The sequence below is a fragment of the Orcinus orca genome, chromosome 18, assembly GCF_937001465.1.
Source record: "Orcinus orca chromosome 18, mOrcOrc1.1, whole genome shotgun sequence".
NCBI lineage: Eukaryota > Metazoa > Chordata > Mammalia > Artiodactyla > Delphinidae > Orcinus > Orcinus orca.
Genome location: NC_064576.1, coordinates 74684841 through 74703595, shown reverse-complemented (window position 1 = coordinate 74703595; position 18755 = coordinate 74684841). Strand labels below are relative to the sequence as shown.

General features: G+C 47.2%; 1 protein-coding gene across 3 annotated transcripts in view; it reads left to right on the top strand.

Moving 5' to 3' along the window:
- The window catches only part of ATP8A2 (ATPase phospholipid transporting 8A2), a 531116-nt gene that overhangs the window by 458642 nt on the left and 53719 nt on the right, over window positions 1-18755 (top strand). For all 3 annotated transcript variants that reach the window (XM_033409347.2, XM_049700910.1, XM_033409346.2), the window contains one exon: window positions 14016-14104. In XM_033409347.2, the coding sequence (XP_033265238.1) occupies window positions 14016-14104 (89 nt within the window). The remainder of the gene's footprint in view (window positions 1-14015; window positions 14105-18755) is intronic.

Sequence of the window (18755 nt, the reverse complement as noted above, 5' to 3'; positions counted from 1 at the left end):
CAATGGTGGGCGGATGCTGTGCAGAAGGTGGATCTCAGAGAGCAACACGAGGGAGGAGGCCTGCCATCATCCCTCCTTCTGGGATGGTTCGAACGAGAAATGCCAGCCCACTTAGGGATTCCCGGTACCTGTTTTGTCGCAGCTTCCCCCAAGCAAGAAACTTTCTCATCACTTGAGTAATCACGGCCCCTCCCCACAAAGCAAAATAAATGGAAAATTCTTCCTTTAGGTCGACTCTGAGCATCTGCTGAAACGGCCCGAGCAGAGATCAAACTGGAAGGCCAGCACTTAGCAGCCCTTGGCATCAAAGGCCACAGGTTTTCTTTCTGCCTAATTTTAATATGCTTGTGAGCCTTGGGAGGCTTAATTAAAACTGCAGGGGAGCCAAAGTCAGCACAGAGAGGAACCGTTTTGATGCCTCAGAAACGCAAGCAAACAGAATCTGGCTTATTCCATTAGATATGCTTCTAGGATTTGTCTTGGGTGTTTGCATTGCCCGAAGCCTGCTGGGGAAGTCAGTCACGGGCTTTAGAGCTGAAAGGAACCATATTTCATGCCCCCCAAATTTCACTTTTCATCCTCCCGGTTAGGTTTCCCCACTCCCAGTGCGTTATTGTGAGCCGTCGATGAACTTTTACTCTGACTTCTGTTTACTCAGCTTTCCTTCTGCTGATGCCGGATTACACGACAGGGCCAGCCCAGTTTTTCTGCCTGGTTTGGCAGTCATGATATCGGATTTCTTTCCTACTTCTCCCTGATGGCCTTTGCTTCAATAAGACACGGGGTTGCCTGAGAGACACTGTAGTCCACGGTTCAGAGCACGGGGTCTCCCAGCTGGACCACTTCTTGTCTGTGTGACCTTAGACGAGTCACCATCTCTCTATGCTTTGCTGTGTCATCTGCCAGAGGGGGGTCGGGGTAGTGGAAACTGTGCCAACATCATAGGGTTTGCTGTGTTAATTCAATAAGGAATTCGTGTCCAGGGACTTAGCGGGATGCCTGGCTCGGGACGTGTGTTCAGTAAGCGGCAGCGGTTATCGTGATTATCCCGGGACACAGGCAGGCACACCCCCATTGCTGCAGCCAGTGGAGCCAGGAAGGGCTGTGCACCTGGGTCCCCTCAAAGCTTCAGAGCTCTGAGCTCACCCAACATAAGAGGGCCTCAAGGTCGCAGGAGAGGCTCCACGCGTGGGCACACGCAGGCTGAGGCCAGTGGAGCGTGTCCACGTGACCGGCCTTCCCAGCAGGCCTCCTCAGTGACCAGGGCAGCTGCAGAAATTCAACTGCTGGGGCCAGTTGGTTGTTACGTGACGGGGCTCTCGCTCTGAAGACAGCACTCAAAGAGTCAGGTTTCCAGGGGAACTAGTGCCAGGATCACGGTCCCGGCGGTACCTACAGGCCAGCAGCCGTGTCTCCCAGGGCTGGGGTGGTCCGGCCTGAGAGCACAATGCCAGCCCCTCAGAGAGGGTCACTCCTCAGTCACTGGCTCAAAAGGGACCCACAGGCTACGGACTAACTTGATCTAATTGCTGGAAAGCCACCCAAGTGGGGAGGTTTGCCTAATGCCAGTGGAAGAATCCTTAAGAGTCTGGATGAAAATACTTAGTGTCAGTTGCTAAAGATTTAGGAACAGGTGGCACCTGGTTGGTACTTGTGTGCCGGGCCTTAACTTCCTTTCCACATGTTTATACTCCAACCAAGCCGGCAGTGTAGAACCTGTAGGGTATATGGCTGGCCTCTGTCAAAGCGGGTTCCCCTTCACTGTCTCCAGTGAACCTGTTAATAAGTGGCCGCCTCTGACATCAGCTGCTGAGGACACAGGGGTGTAGAGAACACATCTCTACCATCAGGAGGCTTTCAGTCTAAGGAAGAAGATGAGGAAACAGGGCAGCATCTTTGAGCATGAAGCAGAATCACAGGGCTTCCCTGGTGGTGCAGTGGTTGAGAGTCCACCTGCTGATGAAGGGGACACGGGTTCGTGCCCCGGTCCGGGAAGATCCCACATGCCGCGGAGCGGCTGGGCCCGTGAGCCATGGCCGCTGAGCCTGCGCGTCCGGAGCCTGTGCTCCGCAACGGGAGAGGCCACAACGGTGAGAGGCCCGCGTACCGCAAAAAAAAAAAAAAAGCAGAATCACAAGACACAGTGGAAAGGGGGGTGCACTCTGGGGTCTGCGGACCCGGATCAGATGGTGGTTCTTACCACCATGTGACCTCTTTGGACCAGACTTTCCACATCTATGAAATAGAGGCTATGGCTATCGTTGTAGGGCCATCCGTGTGTATTAACTTACGGGACGGCGAGTGGCCAGTACGGCGCCTGGCAGACAGTAGTCATGTGGACAATGGCAGCAATAGAATTGTCACCATTATAGAGGGATGCAGGGGAGGGATGCGTGCCATTCTGCCTGGAGAACCCACGAACTGGGTCTTGGAGGGGGAAAGAGGAGTTCTCACAGTCAGAACAGCGGCAGAGGCGGGCACTGCTGGCTGAACCAAGAACGAGATGGGCAAAGGCCAAGGAAAAACGAAACAGAACCTTGAGGATTTGAAGAGACGTAGACAGTTGAATGTGGCCAGAGAGCGCGGGGCAGGGGATAGAAAGCCAAGGGCAGGGTCTTGAATGAAAAAACACAAATGGCCTCAGATACCCTTGTAGACAGTTCGATTTTGCCAACTTCTGCAATGTACTAAAGTCCAGTGCCGGGTACCGTACTAGGCTCTTTATATATGGTGCTCAGTGCCCAACAAGCAGCCCGCAAGGATAAGATGGCCCCAGTTTACAGATGCGTGCACGTGGCCTCAGGGAGCTTGTCACGTCAGCATTCAGCTCGCCGTGTTGACTTTGGGGAATCAGGCAGGCTGCCCAGCTGAAGGACACGTTGTCTCTCTTGATAGTTCGTGTTCAATTGTGCTGCCTTATTTTCTCTTTCATATTTATTCATTCCCCCTTGGATGCATTTGGAACCAAACGGTACCATAACTAAATAGAACGCGCCGTCTCCACTGATGATGAGGCTTAGTTAGAGGTGTTGGGTCACCTTCCCCAGCTGGACCGCCTACCGGATGAAGCGGGGCTGTGCTTCCCTGTCAGAGGTGTTGCACTGATGCAGAGACTCATGTTTACTTTGCGTCATATTCTTTCCAGATTAATCAAACATCCTGTTAAAAACAGCACGATAGGTATTAGGCTTGAGCCCCAGATCAGGCAATGTGGGACATTTGGTTGAGATTGAAGCTGTGGATTTCATGAAGTTCTGCGTGTCACCCAGAGAGGAGTAAGCCCCAGGCCAACCTCAGATAGAGCATCTTCAGTTAAAATGTGGAGAAGGACAGGTGCGCATCGACCCTAGGAATCGGGGTATGTAACGCACCCAAGGACCCCGAGCTCTGTAATCCTCACGGCTGCTGTCCACCTGACCCCTCGAAATGCTCGCCACGCATTTATTTTGAACAAGTTCTGAACAGGTGTTTCCGCTGCGCCGCCAAGGGCTTAGCTGAGAGCCTCGCTGCGTCCGGTGTGCTCAGCTGGGATCACAGGGCTGTTGCCGAGTGAGCCTGTCGGCTCAGCTGTGCGATGCTGACGGCCAGGACTTGCCAATTCCCCCGCTGGTCAGCGCTGGACACAGAGCAGATGTTGGGGATTACAGGGGAGGATTCGGGGAGGCCGTGGGCCCGGTGTCTGCGGAAGTAATTCATTGTGGGGACGTGGACAGGCCCTGCTGAACCTGCAGTGAGAAGTTCTAGGAAAAAGCCTCCGTGGGCCTGCGGATCCGGACTCCAAACACATGTTCTCCTGGTGTCCTTGAATTGAAAGAAAAATCGTAAATCATCATCTTCAAGTCCGTATGAAGCGAGAAGGGGAGAAACCCTAGTCCCACAGATGTTCATTTAAACTCTAATCTGTGAATTAATTAGCGGGACCGTGACATGGAAGCATCAGAGTCGCTTCCTCTGATTGATTCCATGTGAGTCACTGGGAAACAGTTGGCAGAGCCCTGGAAGGTTGGCCGTCCCTCCCTCACCCAGCTTCCAGGAACGTTCCTCTAAGGCTGGCCTTGATTTACCCCAATGTAACACAGAGCCGTTCCTCCCTGCCCGTTTCTTGCCATCCTGAAGTTCCTTTGTCCCCCTGCTCCACCAGCGGTATTTTTATTATTGTCTAAACCCTCAGCCCGCTTCCCAAGACACTGTGAGTTAGAGGTCCAAAGCGCACAGTGCTGTAGGTGACAGTTTTAGTATCTGCCAGTAGACCACCTGTGCACCTCAGCGCTTCCTGAGCGCTGCTCTGTGGAAAGCTAACCAGAAGACAGTTACCTGAAGTGCTCCCAGGTGATGCCGTGGGTTTAATGAACTTCAGTTTGAGCTTTCTCATACAATTCAATTGCATTGGTCAGTACATTTCAATGTGTTATTGGTTTAAAACAATGAAGTTATTTAAACAGCCCCAAAGAAAGGAATGCTCTGATTAGAATCATCTCAACCAGTGAGGGTCATCGAAGAAAAATTCAGAAATAAGGCAAAGTGTTTAAATAGGGATTCTAAGAGGAACAGAACTCAGGAAACATGTTTTTTTTCAGATTTTTCTCTTCCATTGGTTTCATTGCCAACTTGTTTATAGCCTGTTAAGGATTTCAGTAGAAGGAATTACAGGCAAAGGTGTACGTTCAGCTATTCCCGCCTTAGAGTTGGTTTGAATTTTTTGTTTTTGCTTTCTTGGGGGCTACATATAAATGTTTGTGCTAGGGAGAAAGCAGGTTGTTAATATGGAGAACAAAGGAATGACGATGGCTTACTAATAAATGTTTTTAAAGAAAAAAAGAGATAAAGGAAACACAAAATTATATATCATTGGCATTCAATGCCGTAGTGAGTAAATAAGTAAAACTATGAGGAAAAACAAAGTGGATCCTTGAAATAATAATTGTATTATTCAAAATCTCAAATGCGTTAGTAGACTTCATTCATGCCGTCAGCTAGGAATTTCCTTTTTTAACAGAGACTCAAAGTAACCTCATTGGCTTTGTTTTTGAAATAATGGGAAAGAAGGCTAATTATCGTATTTGTTTCTCCTCTGAGAACATCTTCATTTCTCCAAAATTAATAGAAATATAAGAAGACAGTTCTCAAAAAGCACAAGAAATCCCTCAGAGCCTTGAACAATATTGAGGGGAACAAAGACATAAGAAAAGAAGGTCTAAAATGCCATATGATATCACTTATATGTGGAATCTAAAATACAACACAAATGAACTTATCTATGAAACAGAAACAGACTCACAGACACAGAGAACAGACTTATGGTTGCTGAGGGGGAGGGGAGGGAAGGAGTGGGAGGTTGCGATTAGCAGATGCAAACTATTATCTATAGAATGGATAAACAACAAGGTCCTACTGTAGAGCACAGGGAACTGTATTCAATATCCTGTGATAAACCGTGATAGAAAAGAATATGAAAAAGAATATATATATGTATAACTGAAAAATAAAATCTTTGTGCTGAACTCTTAAAAAAAAAAAGGTCTAGATGATTTTATGAAGAGCAAATGGTATCATATGTTATTTACATGATAACCCAATTCTAACATGGGAGGATGCTGAAATGTAGTAGGCTTTCCATAGAAGAATCAGTCAAAAGCGTTCATGTGCCATTGTATCTAAGAATTTTTAAACTTGGGAAGCTGTATTGAAAAGAGGAATTGAAATATATGGGAAAGGGAAATGTAGCTGATGTGTTTCTATTAGAGCGTGATGAAAAAAAATTGGATCTGTTTTATGTAAATTTTCAACAGTGACCTGGTAAAGAAAGTCAAAAGTACATTAATTAAATTTACAGAGTCAAAAAAGGTGAGGACCCAGGAGGTTCGATGTAAAAAATACAGATGGACTGAGGGAGATGAGAGGAAATGGACAGACTTTTAAAACAGGATATTCAGCTTGGAAATATGCATGCGAGTACGATGGGGAATCCTAGCCGAAGACAGATAGCTGGTTTAAAGGAAAAGTTAATAAAATGTTGAGTCTGAAAAACTATACAGACCAAAGCCAGGAAATTACACAGGTACAGATCCCGCAGTAAATGTAAATTAGCCCCATCGCACATAGGTAGTATTTCATATTCCGGGTTGTGAGGTTAACTTTCACGCCTAAACATGCGTGCACGTGTGTCTTTTGTCTGAATTACGGTTGTAATTACAGGAACAAAGGTGCAACCAGGATGCGCAGTGGGTCTCCTGCTCCTTTCCCGAGTCACCCAGGAGCCTGGGAGCCCAAGGAAAGAGCGAGAAGGAGAGAAACTTTTGTTCCAAGTCAGTTGATCACCGGAAGAGCTGGGATCATGGTTCCTTAACGATTGTGAAGCGGCCTTGTGTGTCCCGGGGTCGTGGAAGGCCGTCCACAGCACCTCTGAGTTAACATTGGCCCTTGAATTTCCAAAGCCACACGTTCCATGTCATCCCCTCTCTGCGGCCCCCGCGGGACCACTCTCCACCCTCCCCTCCTGACTTCTTACCTTTCAAGGCTCTTTCTCCTCCTGTCCCACCCGCACTGCCGTCTCAGGTCCTGGACAAGCCCCATCCGGCCCTCCTCCCTCCCCCATTTCCTCATGGTATGGCTGCACGCCTGTCCTCAGCACCCTCCCCCTCGTCATCCCTAAAATCTCCTCACCTTCAGAACACAGCTGCATCCTGGACTCCCTCCCCCTGAGATTTCACCAAGTCCCGGCTCCTTTTCCTTCTCCCCACCTCCTAGTATAGGAATCACCCGGACGCTGATCTCAAGCCTTTCCTCACCCGGTATTCCCTTTCTTTGTGATCTCATTTACCTCCACAGGTTCACCCGTCACTGTGTACAAATGACCCCCGAATAAATAGGGCTAGTCCACCTGTCTTGTGAGAAGGTGTGGGCCCCGGGGTCAGACGGCTGGGTTTGTTACCAAGTCCAAGCTCGTACTGCTCTCCGCACACAGGCCAATACGTCAAGAGACAGGGTGTTGGAACAAGGAATAGTGACTTTCTCCAGAAAGCCAGCAGGCCAAGAAGATGCTGGACTCACGTCCCAAAGAACCATCTTCCCTGAGTCAGAATTCAGCCTTCTTTTGTACTAAAAGGGGAGGGAGTAAAGTCCTGGTTCGGCCTCCGGAGGGGATGTGTTAATTTCTTCCTTCCTGAGGTCATTCGCACGTGGGCCAGGTCAGGATGTTTCCTGGGAGCTAAACAAAGGTGTTTTGGCTTAATCCTCATTACCTGGGGGTGGGGGGGGCAGGGGACCCAGAGACGGGCCATTATGTGTAATTTAAGCTTCTAGGCAACATCCCTTTGGTGATGAACTTGTAATAGAATACAAAGGTTCTCCCCCATTTCAGGTTCGAACCCTAGACCCTTCTTGCCTGACTGACCTCATCTGTAAGCTGGGAGTGACCATACACAGCACCCACCTCACAGGGTTACGGGGAGGAGGGAGCCAGCTCATTGGGGAAAAGGGCTGAGCACACGGCAGGCACAGGTGTCTATGGCCCTTTCCTTGTTGTCATGGCCGAGCTCATCTATCGCCCCAGGGCGGTCATCATTGTGAGCTGCAGGCTCTCTCCACAACCAGAACTTTCTGAAAGTTGGCCTCGTTCAGCCTCAGAACCTGTGCTTCCACCTTCCCCTTCCTTGCTGGCTCCTGCTTCTGCACTGGGCTCCGTGCCCCCTGCCCATTGCCCTCTGACCAATCAAGGCTCACCTTTGTCCCCCTGGCTATTTTAGAGACCCCCCTTTTGGTGGAATTTTTCAACATGGCGACAGACTTCACACGTAGAGACAAAGGATGTGGAATTATATCCCCAGCCTAGTCCAATGTTGACATGCTCCTTGCCTCATATCTTTTCGAAAAGAAAAAAAAAAAATGTTAGCCAAGCTGCTGAGTGCCCTTAGTAGCCCTCCCCGTCTCATCCTCCTTGAGCTAGAAATACTCTCATTACTTTCATGTTACTATTTTCATGCATGTATTATGTAGGTATAAACCTGTAGAAAATATAAACAGTAGGCAATGTTGATTTTTGCAGGGTTTTGAAACTTCATATAGGTCGTATCATATACACCCTCCCCCTCGACACTGGATTGCTTTGGTTTTTTTCGGAACTGGGTTCTGAAGTTTATCTAGAGTGATGTAAGTGTAGCTGGCTCATTTTAATGCTGTTTTTGGTTCGATAAATATGCCAAAATGTATTTCTTCTCCTATTGATAAACATTTAGGTTTTTGACTTCTGGTGGAGATCAGTCACCAGAAATGCTGCAGCGACCGTTCCTGCACATGTCTGCTTGTGGACACGTATGAGTCTCCCCAGAGCATACGTGTAACCGGGATTGGAATGTGCACTGGAAGTCTCTCACTCTGTGGCTTTTCTTTAAACATTGTTTCTGGTGTCCCTTAGAGCAAAAGTTTTCCCTTTTAATGCGAACTCCTCTTTTCCTGCAATGTTTCTACTGTTTTGTATCAAATTTTCTAAAAGCTAATGGGGGTCAGAAAGATACTCTCCCACCTTTTCTTCTACGGGTGTTAAGGTTTTGCTTTTCACCTGTCCTGTCAATGCCGGCCAGGATGCTTTGAAGACTAAGATGTTGGTTTTGCTTCATAGGTACCAACCTTAATAAGACTTGTCCTACCGAGGAATAGTGAGGACCTCAAGACCCACTCAGACCCACAGGCTGTCCCGATTCTGAGCCGTCGGTTAACGGACGTGTGCTGTGTTGTCTGTTCACTGGGCCCCAAGACGTGGGAGTCTGTGCTTCACTGAGTAATGAGGCACGTCTGCTCGCTGAGTCAGCACGTGGCATCGTGCTCTGGAACAAGGACATTACCATGAAAGAGCCCAGTTTTTAAATTCATCATTTAAAAATGTTACATTTTAAGCAGAATAGAAGAAGACAAGGGTCAGAAGTGTTGCAGCAGAGTTAATTTATGTTTGGAAAAGTCAGAGTAGGACTTCTGGGATAAAAATGGAAGCTGGATTATATACATCTAAAGGCTTGTAATTTATTAAAATAAAAGTTATTGAAACACTGGCAAATATAGTAAAAAGAAAAAGAATACTAGTGAATTATGAGTAGACATTAAAGCCACTGTCTGTTAAGAACATGGCTCTCAGACCACAGGACAGGCCCTGGCTCTAGACTCAGAGAGACCTGGGTTCACATCCTGACTCAGCCCCTTACCAGGTGACCTTGAATTGGCCACGTAACCCCTGAGCCTTCATTGCCTCATCTGTAAAATGGGAACAGTTAGTGTCTCTCTTGCAGGGGTTTTTGGGGGGCTTAGAAATCATGTACGCGGGAACGCCCAGGAAGAGAGGTTTAATAGAAGAGAGGAGAAGCAGAAACCAAGACCCACCTCTCACTTGTGCCTGAGGCCAGCGGTGTCGCTTAATTCAAGTAGGAAATGCTAGGGGAGGGGTTGGAAGAGGGGAGGGTTGGTTTTCGGCTACTAATACACAGGTCTATTATTTGGGAAACCCTCGTGGGGACTTTGGAGCTGTTGCGGGGTGTGCTAGTGGATTCTTACGTGCATGCAGCAACGTATCCCTGGAGACGAAGAAAAGGTAGCTTAACAACACGCCCTACGTTCTGTGAGCGGGTGGAGATGAAGCCTTGAAGGGCTGTGCGGTCTCCACCTGTAGGTCTCTCCAAGGGACCGTGAGGCTGGCACGTAACGAGGGCTCCAAACCACTGGAGGAGGGAATGCAGATGGACTGTTGCTGTGAAGTTTCTAGTTTCATGAAAGAATCGATCCACTTTAAAAGTAGAAGCACACACCTTAATTGTTCAGTTTGGTCCTTGGGATGGGTCGTTGGCCATCCTCATCTGGTTATCATAAATTCTTTGTGAAGTCAAGTCTTTTCTCCCCAAGAACATTTTTTTTCTGTTTAAAAAAAAAATGCAATCTGAACTTTGGTTAGAGAAGCCTTAAAAAGTAACGGCAAGAGTGAGAGAGAGAGAGAGAGAGAGAGAGAGAGAAATGCAGAAGGAATCCCTGGGGGGCCGCGGGCTGCTGCTCAATTTCAGTTGCAGTTGTCAGAGTTAAAGAAAACAGTGGAGAAAATGTCTCATCGAGGGGTCCCCGGACTGCTCTGCTCCGGAAAGGCAGCTGAGGGATGGAGCGCAGCCAGCTGGCTGGGGCTCAGATGCCGGGTGCCATGCGCCAGCCCCTGAGCTTATTCACTGCTTCGGAGTCATTTTACAGGCGGAGCTGTTTCCAGAGCATCACAGGGCCCTGTACAGATGTTTGGGGGTTGGGGGAGCCAGGTAGACTTCAAGGAAGGAAGAAGCGTGTGTTTATTTTGGAAGGTTTGGTCCAGGGCTCCTGGGTGTTTGGGGAGATTGATTGTCTGTGAGCACAGCTAACAGGGTGCTGGGTACCACAGCCCCGCGAGGGAGGTGCTTCTGCTGTCCTGATCTTAACGGCGGGGGGGAGACTGAGGAACGCAGAGGGCAGTGGACCCGTGCAAGTGTCACAGTCTAAAGCTGAGAGGCACAGTTCTGTCCCAGGTCCGTCTGAACCCAAAGTCCTCGCTCTGCTCTACCTGCTCAGATGCTGAAAATCCCCCAGAGCAGCAAGAGTTAGTAGCCCGAGGGCTTCCCTCGTGGCGCAGTGGTTGAGAGTCCGCCTGCCGATGCGGGGGACACGGGTTCGCGCCCCGGCCCGGGAAGATCCCACATGCCGCGGAGCGGCTGGGCCCGTGAGCCATGGCCGCTGAGCCTGCGCATCCGGAGCCTGTGCTCCGCAACGGGAGAGGCCACAGCAGTGAGAGGCCCGCGTACTGCAAAACAAAAAACAAAAAAAAAGAGTTAGTAGCCCGAGGCCGCTGCCTGGGGGGCAGGAACTCTGCTCCCCAGCACGTGCTCACTGTGACTTAGGGGGAGGAGGAGAAGCACAGCGGCCCTGTCCCCACGGAGAATCCTTCTTGTCCATGCTGTATCCGTTCTGAAAGTAGACTGAGAAGCACCCCAAGAGATCCAGTGGGTGCATTTGGCACCTAAGTGGTTAACAGTCATTGTAGCTAAAGGTGTTGCCCTTCTTCCCAGTGGGGCTGTTAGCACATCAAAAGGGTACTTTTAAAACCTCACCCAGTAGTACAGGTGAGAGGGGAGGGGAGGGGAGGGGAGGGGAGGGGAGGGGAGGGGAGGGGAGGGGGGAGTAATTGAGTGTCATGTGTCACCTAGCCCAGCTCGGTAAACACTTTTTTATTATTACTCTGAGAGAACAAGAGCAATCTGACTACATTTCGATACCAAAAGCTGTGGCCTTAGCAAAGATCTCAGCACCTCAAACCTCAGTCAATGTGTGAAAATCAGGATAGTAGAAACCTCTCTGGAGACACACCTTTAAAATGAGTTACGTCCATTATGTGTTTTAAAACAGCTCCAAGTTTTAAAAACCAGTGACAAAACAACAGTGCTTCCAAATTTCCATGGAACCTTTGTCAACTGGGGAGACGCTCCCTATTTTCAGCAGGGCAGTTCAAAGGTCATTTTCCTATTTTCCGTCAGCAATGAGAATTCTTATGGAGTTTCATAAACTATTTTAAATAGTACACATTGTTGGAACATGTTATTTTTTTCTTGAAAAAATATTTTTCCAGCTTTATTGAGATAGAATTGACATATTGTATGTTTAGGGTGTACAACATGTTGATTTGATCCACTTATATCTTGGAAAATGATTGTCACCATAGCATTAGCTAACACCTCCATCCCATCACAGTAACTATCATTTCTATAAAATCGTATTCTTAAATGACTGTATTCTTTGCAAAATACACCAGCCGATGATCTAGGATGTAGCCCTACAAGTGTATCTTTAAAGCCACCTCCTGTTGCTGGGTCAGCCAAGGATGGATTAGAGGGGGAAGGTGGGACTTGCAGAAAGAAAGGACCTGGATAATCCAAATCCTTCCTGTGGTTCGCTTGGGCCACTGGCGTGGGGCGGGGAGGGCGATGAGTTAAATTTTTTGTATGTGTAAGTAATACATTTTCTGTATGAGAAATGGGAACTAGAGCTAGCCAAAGAGATATGAAAAGAAAACTGCAACGCACTCCCTTGATAGACCATTTTGTGCCTTTTTCCTGACGTGCAAGCACACAGGGGGCACACGGGTTGGTGGTCTGCACAGTCTCAGTGGATCAAGGTCTGGACCACTGAACTGCATTTGAGGCCCCGGAATGTGTGTGGGTTTTTTTTAAGGTGAGGAAATTCCAAAACAGAACTTACAAAAACTATTATATGTATTGATGTATACTGACATATATACAGTGCTTAACACTTAAAGATGCAGCGTAACTTTTGGGTGGGCAGCATCAGGAGATCACACCTCAGGTTTAATTCTGAGACTTGGGCCAATCCTGCGTCCTTTCCCACCCCTACCCTTGTTGCCGGGGGAGGTCCCCTTCAGACGCTCAGAACCCATCCGTTTTATTAGCAATATCGCATCACACCTCTCTATGTCAGCATTATAATTCTGCATCCCTTTAATTGCTACACAGAAGTCCACTGGGTGTAGGAAGCACAGTATAGTTAGTAAGCCCTCTTCTGGGACACTTATTTCTTACTTCCTTTGACGGTACGGCACTACGTGAATACTCTTGTACTTGCTTCTTTACTCAAGTTCTTACCTGTGTCCGTAGGATGCATTCTGAGATGGGTAATAGACGGGGCAAAACGTACTCACGTATTTTTAAGGTGTTAAATTGCTCTTCCAGAAAGCTGGCAGTCTTGTTTTTAGAAAAGGGAAGCAAGGGCTCCAGGGCCAGGGTCGGTGTTCAACTTTACCCCAGATCTCACTGCTTCTCAGTTTTGCTGTCATAAAGTTCCGACACCACAGACAGGGCTACACGCTGGGGTTCAGTGGCAAGACTGACGTGGTTAGGTGTGGGCTGGAGCAGAACACATCGATTGCGGTAGAATCCAGTGGTGAGCACTTAGAAAAGAGAAACCAGTGAATGTGAAGGCTTCTGTCACACTTAACTTCGGTCCCTGTCCGAGTAGTTGGCCACTGCTACCAGCTCCACCCTCGGGCCTCGCTCACTCAAAACAAAGTTTAAGGACTCTGCCTTCCTGGCTCCGATTCTGTTCAGAGCAAAATCAACTCTCCCCCTCCCCCTTCCTCCCTCCCCTCCCCCTCCCTCCCCTCCCTCCTTGCCTCCTTCCCTCCCCCTGCCTTGGCCCTGAGCCCTCTTTTCAGGTCCTCACCTAACTGACAGCTGCCCCTGTAACTCTTCCTTAAGACCCTCTCCCGCTTCCTCCCAAATTCTCTGTGACCCTGCATCCTGGGAACTGGGAGTCTCATCATCGGAGGCTGTGTCTCCCCCTGTCATCGCCTTCCCTCTGTCCCTGTAGCTGTTGAAATCCTGCTTCTCTTCCCATCACATCCCACACTCTGTCGCTAAGAAGTCTTCCCAGGCTTCTAGCCTTCCTCTCACCCCCAGAGCATATGAGCATGACACATCCATTCCACGTGTGATGTAGGAGACACCACCCCATTTTAAGTTCCTTGAAGACAAGGACCATAACCTGTTCACCTTCCTCCTCTGGGTGCTGAGAACCGCTCTGCCCTGCACCCAGGTGTGGTTACATCAGTGAAGGAGAGCAGTGAAGCACCAGGAACTGATGGATACGTGGGTGGTTGCAAGGCGCCTATGGAGTGAAGTTTATTTCTGTGGAGTCTGGCGGCTCCAGCATTTCTCCAGAGGAGGGGTTTAGGACAGCATATTCTGACCAGAGTGGGGGTTCGAAGCGCTTTAGAAAAGGAGACAACACTCGTCAAAATATCAGGATGGAGACAAGAGCTGATGAACATCGCGGCAAGGCGCTCACCCTGCCGGTCCCCTTCCCGTTTTTCCTGGGTGTATATTTCAGCTTTCACTAGTTTAATACCTTCTATTGCTTTTGTGTGATGGGGCGTGTTACACTGATTAAATTATCTCTCTCTCTTTCTTTTTTTGAAAGAGCATTAATGCACATGTCACTTCTGTTTCTTGCAGGCAGCCATGGTCCTGAGCTCTGCGCACTTCTGGCTGGGATTATTTCTGGTTCCTACCGCGTGTCTGATGGAAGATGTGGTGTGGAAAGCGTAAGTGAAAGATGAAGTGGTACCCCAGGTCTTGTCCAATGCCCTCCAGTTAGTCCTCAGTGGGCCCCAGCGTAGGGTATTAGATGCTGTGGGACTTCTGAAGAAACACATCTCCTGCCACCTGCCAGAAACGGATATAAAGGATTTGGGGTTGTATCTTTTTTTTTTTTTTTTTTCTTTTAACCTGTGCTTCACCTTAATATGAGAATATAGTCAAAAAGGAGTCAGGCTGTGTGAAGGTCAAGAGAGATGTTGCTTGTACACGATTATAGGGGAGAATTTCTAAGTTTAGAAATTCTATCAGGTTTAAGGAACATAACTCAAAATTCATTTCTCCTTCTATCTAAAAAGCAGTGCTCTGTGATCACAGATAGAACCTGGCTTTAAACCCCATGCTTTAAGGGAAATTGTATGTTTATGGAAGTCATTTCAAATCACCAAATACTGGAATCAAGTGTTCTTCATTTCTCCAAATAATTCCCAGTAGGAATCCTTCAAATATCATTCTTCTGAAGTGTCCATTTACAAGTCTATGAGAAGATTAATCACAAGGATGAAATTATAACATAGGTTCGATAGAAAATAATTCATGCTCGATTTTCGTTTATACGTTTCAAAATATATCAACTCCTAAGTATCTTATGTACAATGTAAAAAAAAAAAAAAGCTACTGAGTTCCAAGATAATGTAAAGTATATTTCATCTGCGAGGAAAAGATGGAATACTCCAAAATGAGGTCATATCGATTTTTATTTGGGGTAGGCCTGATGATACCTCCTACAGTTGCCAACTTCCCTGAAAATTGCAACTCCTGGACTGGCTTTACTTTGGGCAAAGCATAATTATTTGGGGCCCCTGAGGTAGAGAACTGAGACTTCATTCCAAACCTTCCAGGAAAAGACATCAGATTTCATTTCTCTCTCTCCCTTCCTCCCATACTCAGTGAGAATTGTTCTTGCCTGACAGTTAAGGATGTTTTTGGAAAAAATCTTCATCTTGGCATTATCTTGACAACCGATGATACCTAATGCGGAGAGGGAAGGGGACAGAGAGAATTTTATAGCACATATTTTAGGTGGTTTTTTTTTTCTTCTCTTCACTAAGTTTGACAACTGTTAGTGAACATTAAATAACTCTAATTTCTTAAATGCCTTGATTTACCACTGCTTCCATGGTATCTGCTAAAACTGTGTTCTTGAAGTAGCAGGATCAGAATCCTTGGAAATGAAGTTATAATGCCCAGGAAAGATGTTTTCTTAATCTAATAAATGAACTGGAAGAAAATGTTAGTTCTAGGATTTGCTCTCGTCACATAGCCCAGTTGCGGCACAGTATAGTTACCTTTGCCAAATTTCTTCAATTTTGCAAGCTCATCAAGTTAGTTTCAGGTAAATAGAACGTGGTGTTGGTTACGTCAGATCACTTTTCAGTGTACAGGGGTTGAGCACAGTGATTTGATTAGAAATCAATCTCATTTAATTCAACTGTTAAATTAATGTCATGAAAAACAGTTTTGGTTGAGATCGAGATAATTGCCAAGGGAGATGCCGGCAGAAGTATCTTTCTGCCATTTCAGAGAGTGTGTCTCTGCCTCTTCATCTGCTTTCTGGATCTTTTCCAATACATTCCAAGTAGACGTTCCCAGTCGCCATGAAGCAAATTATCTATTCCCTCCAACAGGAGTTGTTTTTGGTTTTTCCTGGCACTGTAAAATTAGTGCTGTTTACATTTTAGCAAGGATACATCAAATGACACCGCTTCCAGCTCTGCCATCTGGAAAGAGTAAAAGTCATTTCCTTTCCAAGGAGCTCGCCAGCCAGGTAGGAGCAGGGTATATTGTCTCATCGCACCTGCAGTGTCTGCCCAAAGTATATGCCCAATTTATAACATACAGTTAACGTCTACACTATGCTTAGCCCTCTCTTCAAAAGCAGGAATTGGGCCCGTTTCTTTGGACATGTTCCCTCTGATCACAGGGCCCATGTTTTCCTTCCTGTCATACTCCCAGCCTGAAATATTCCTTGTTGAGTCAAGGAAAATCAGAGGCTTCTCCCAAGAAGGAAAGCGTACTATGAGTTGCTTACCTCTGATGAGACCACGCTACTCAGCTGTCATTTCTCCTTCTTCAGCTTTATAAAATGTGTCCTCTTTTTCCTTCTGGCACACTGAACACAAATATTCATCCTGATTTTCCAGAAAATCGCCCATTATTTGGTGCAAATTTTGGGATGTTTCTTGACACGCGATGTGCTAGGCCGCACCTTGGACTTGAGAGAAGAGTTTGAGTTACGTGGTGGGGAGTCGGGGAGTAGCTGGACAATGAGGCTGTGGTGAGTCAGCTTGGGGCAGCATCCGGAACCTTCTGTAGATTTGCGATGGTTCTTTCATCTTACCTTGGACCGATCTTTTTTTTTTTTTAAATATTTATTTATTCAGTTGCTCCGGGTCTTAGATGCGGCACGCGGGATCTTCATCGCCACGTGCAGGCTCTGTAGTTGCAGCATGCGGGGTCTGGTTCCCCGACCAGGGATCAGAACCCGGGTCCCCTGCGTTTGGAGCGCAGAGTCTTAACCACTGGACCGCCAGGGAAGTCCACCTTGAACCAGTCTTAAGGCTTTTTGGTTTTGTTTTGAATTTTGATGGCTAACTCTATTTTGAAAGAGCTTTTAAATTCCAGCCCAAGGCAGGCCTGCCCTTTCACATATATTGCTGTATGCTCTGGTTTGCTCTGTCTTCCTGCATTTTCCCTTTTCCTTGTCCAGTCTCTCTCCCATTTCAGGACCTGCATTGTTAACAGTAAAGAAAAAAAAAACAGCATGAGGTAACTCGGTCATTTTTTCCATGAAGTCTATCGAGTTTCTGAATGAAGATCCATTATTAGTCTATCTGAAGTCAGATTTGGACACCGTATAATACCTCCTCTGTTATCCTGTTAACCAGAATTTTCATGAGGGACCAAACTAACACATCTTTTATTAAAATAACTGATTGATTGTATGTGATACCTGGCTAATGAATATTTTTATTACACGCATGAAGTTTAAATTGCCCAGAACTATTTTAATATCCTTTAGCTTACGTGCTTCCAAAATGTTTACCTATGACAGCATTTTTAGGTAAGCTGCCATGTACTTACGCTCATTGAGGAGAAATTCATTTATGTTGCTTTATAAAAATAATACAAAACTCAAGGCCACGGAACTTAGGAACCCATCTCCTCTTGTCTAGCTGTATCTCTGGTACCTTACCAGTCAGCACACGATGCATTCAGCAAGTCCAGAATGACTTCATTTCCTTATTATAATCCCAGATAGGCAGTTCAATGGAAATAAAAGGTAATAAGAAATTCCTGTGTACAACGGGGGCCTTGTTTTTTTTTTCATACTTTCTAACTGGACTGATTTCTTTGAAGCACATTGCATTTATATTTTCGTCCCCACTTAGAATTTACCATTTCCTTCTGACTTGCTTTCCTTCCGTAAGAAAAGAAAGAAAGAGTCCAGGAAAAAAGTTTCAGAAACAAGAAGATGAAAAGTGCAAGATTCTAAGCCGACTTATTTATTTCAAAAATCCCCGATAACCTGGAGATGCTCCTGTTCTATCTGAAGGCTCGCTGTGGGTCACCACACTCCCTTACAGGGGCTAAGTGCCCCTACCTGAGCCTTCAGTGATCACCTGGCCTCCTGACGTGGGGTTGGGTGAGCAGTCCTGGACCCCTGGGAACCAGCTGTCCGCAGGTAATGGGAGAGATCCAGTTTCCATGCCAGCGGCTAATGCTTAGAGCCTGGCTTTTGAAACCTGTAAGTATTAGATTTTAGTCCATTCATACGCAGACTTTGACAGGGGAGGTCTTAGAATCATTTCTTTAAGTAAGGCCTTATTGGGTAAAGGTTCTTGAGAAAATGGTTTTATTCCACTTTATTTTTTAAAAATTCATTTATTATTTATCTTTGGCTGCGTTGGGTCTTCGCTGCTGCGTGCGGCTTTCTCTAGTTGCGGCGAGCGGGGGCTGCTCTAAGTTGCGGTGCGCGGGCTTCTCACTGCGGTGGCCTCTCTTGTTGTGGAGCACGGGCTGTAGGCGCATGGGCTTCAGTAGTTGTGGTGCACGGGCTCAGTTGCTCCGCGGCATGTGGGATCTTCCCGGACCAGGGCTCGAACCCGTGTCCCCTGCACTGGCAGGCGGATTCTTAACCTCTGCGCCACCAGGGAAGCCCGAGAAATGGTTTTAAATTGCTAGCGTCACCTGTACGTACAGCAGTGCTTCATGCAGAAGGACTGACTGTGTTCTCATACTGGTTAAGCTCCCAGGCTGGCTCACGGGAACTAGCCTAGTGGAAATATTGATACTATAAAATTGGAGGGTATCCATCTTGGATATGGGTGCATTTTCATCCACTGGGAACGTGAACAATGCCCAGGAGCATCAAGATACTGAAATTATTTCCCTCTCAGGCAGTTTTGTGAATGAGTGGAAACCGACAGCTCCAGCACAGTGGGTCAGGCTCTCTTTGCTCTTGGCCCAGGCTGGACATTTCCAGTGTGCTCTGCGCCCTGTGGTCCAGGCTTCCTGTTCCAAGCCCACTTCTTTGTGTCACACTTCCCCCTAGCCCCCAGCCCAGAGGAGAACACTGGGGGCTGGTCCAGGGGTTAA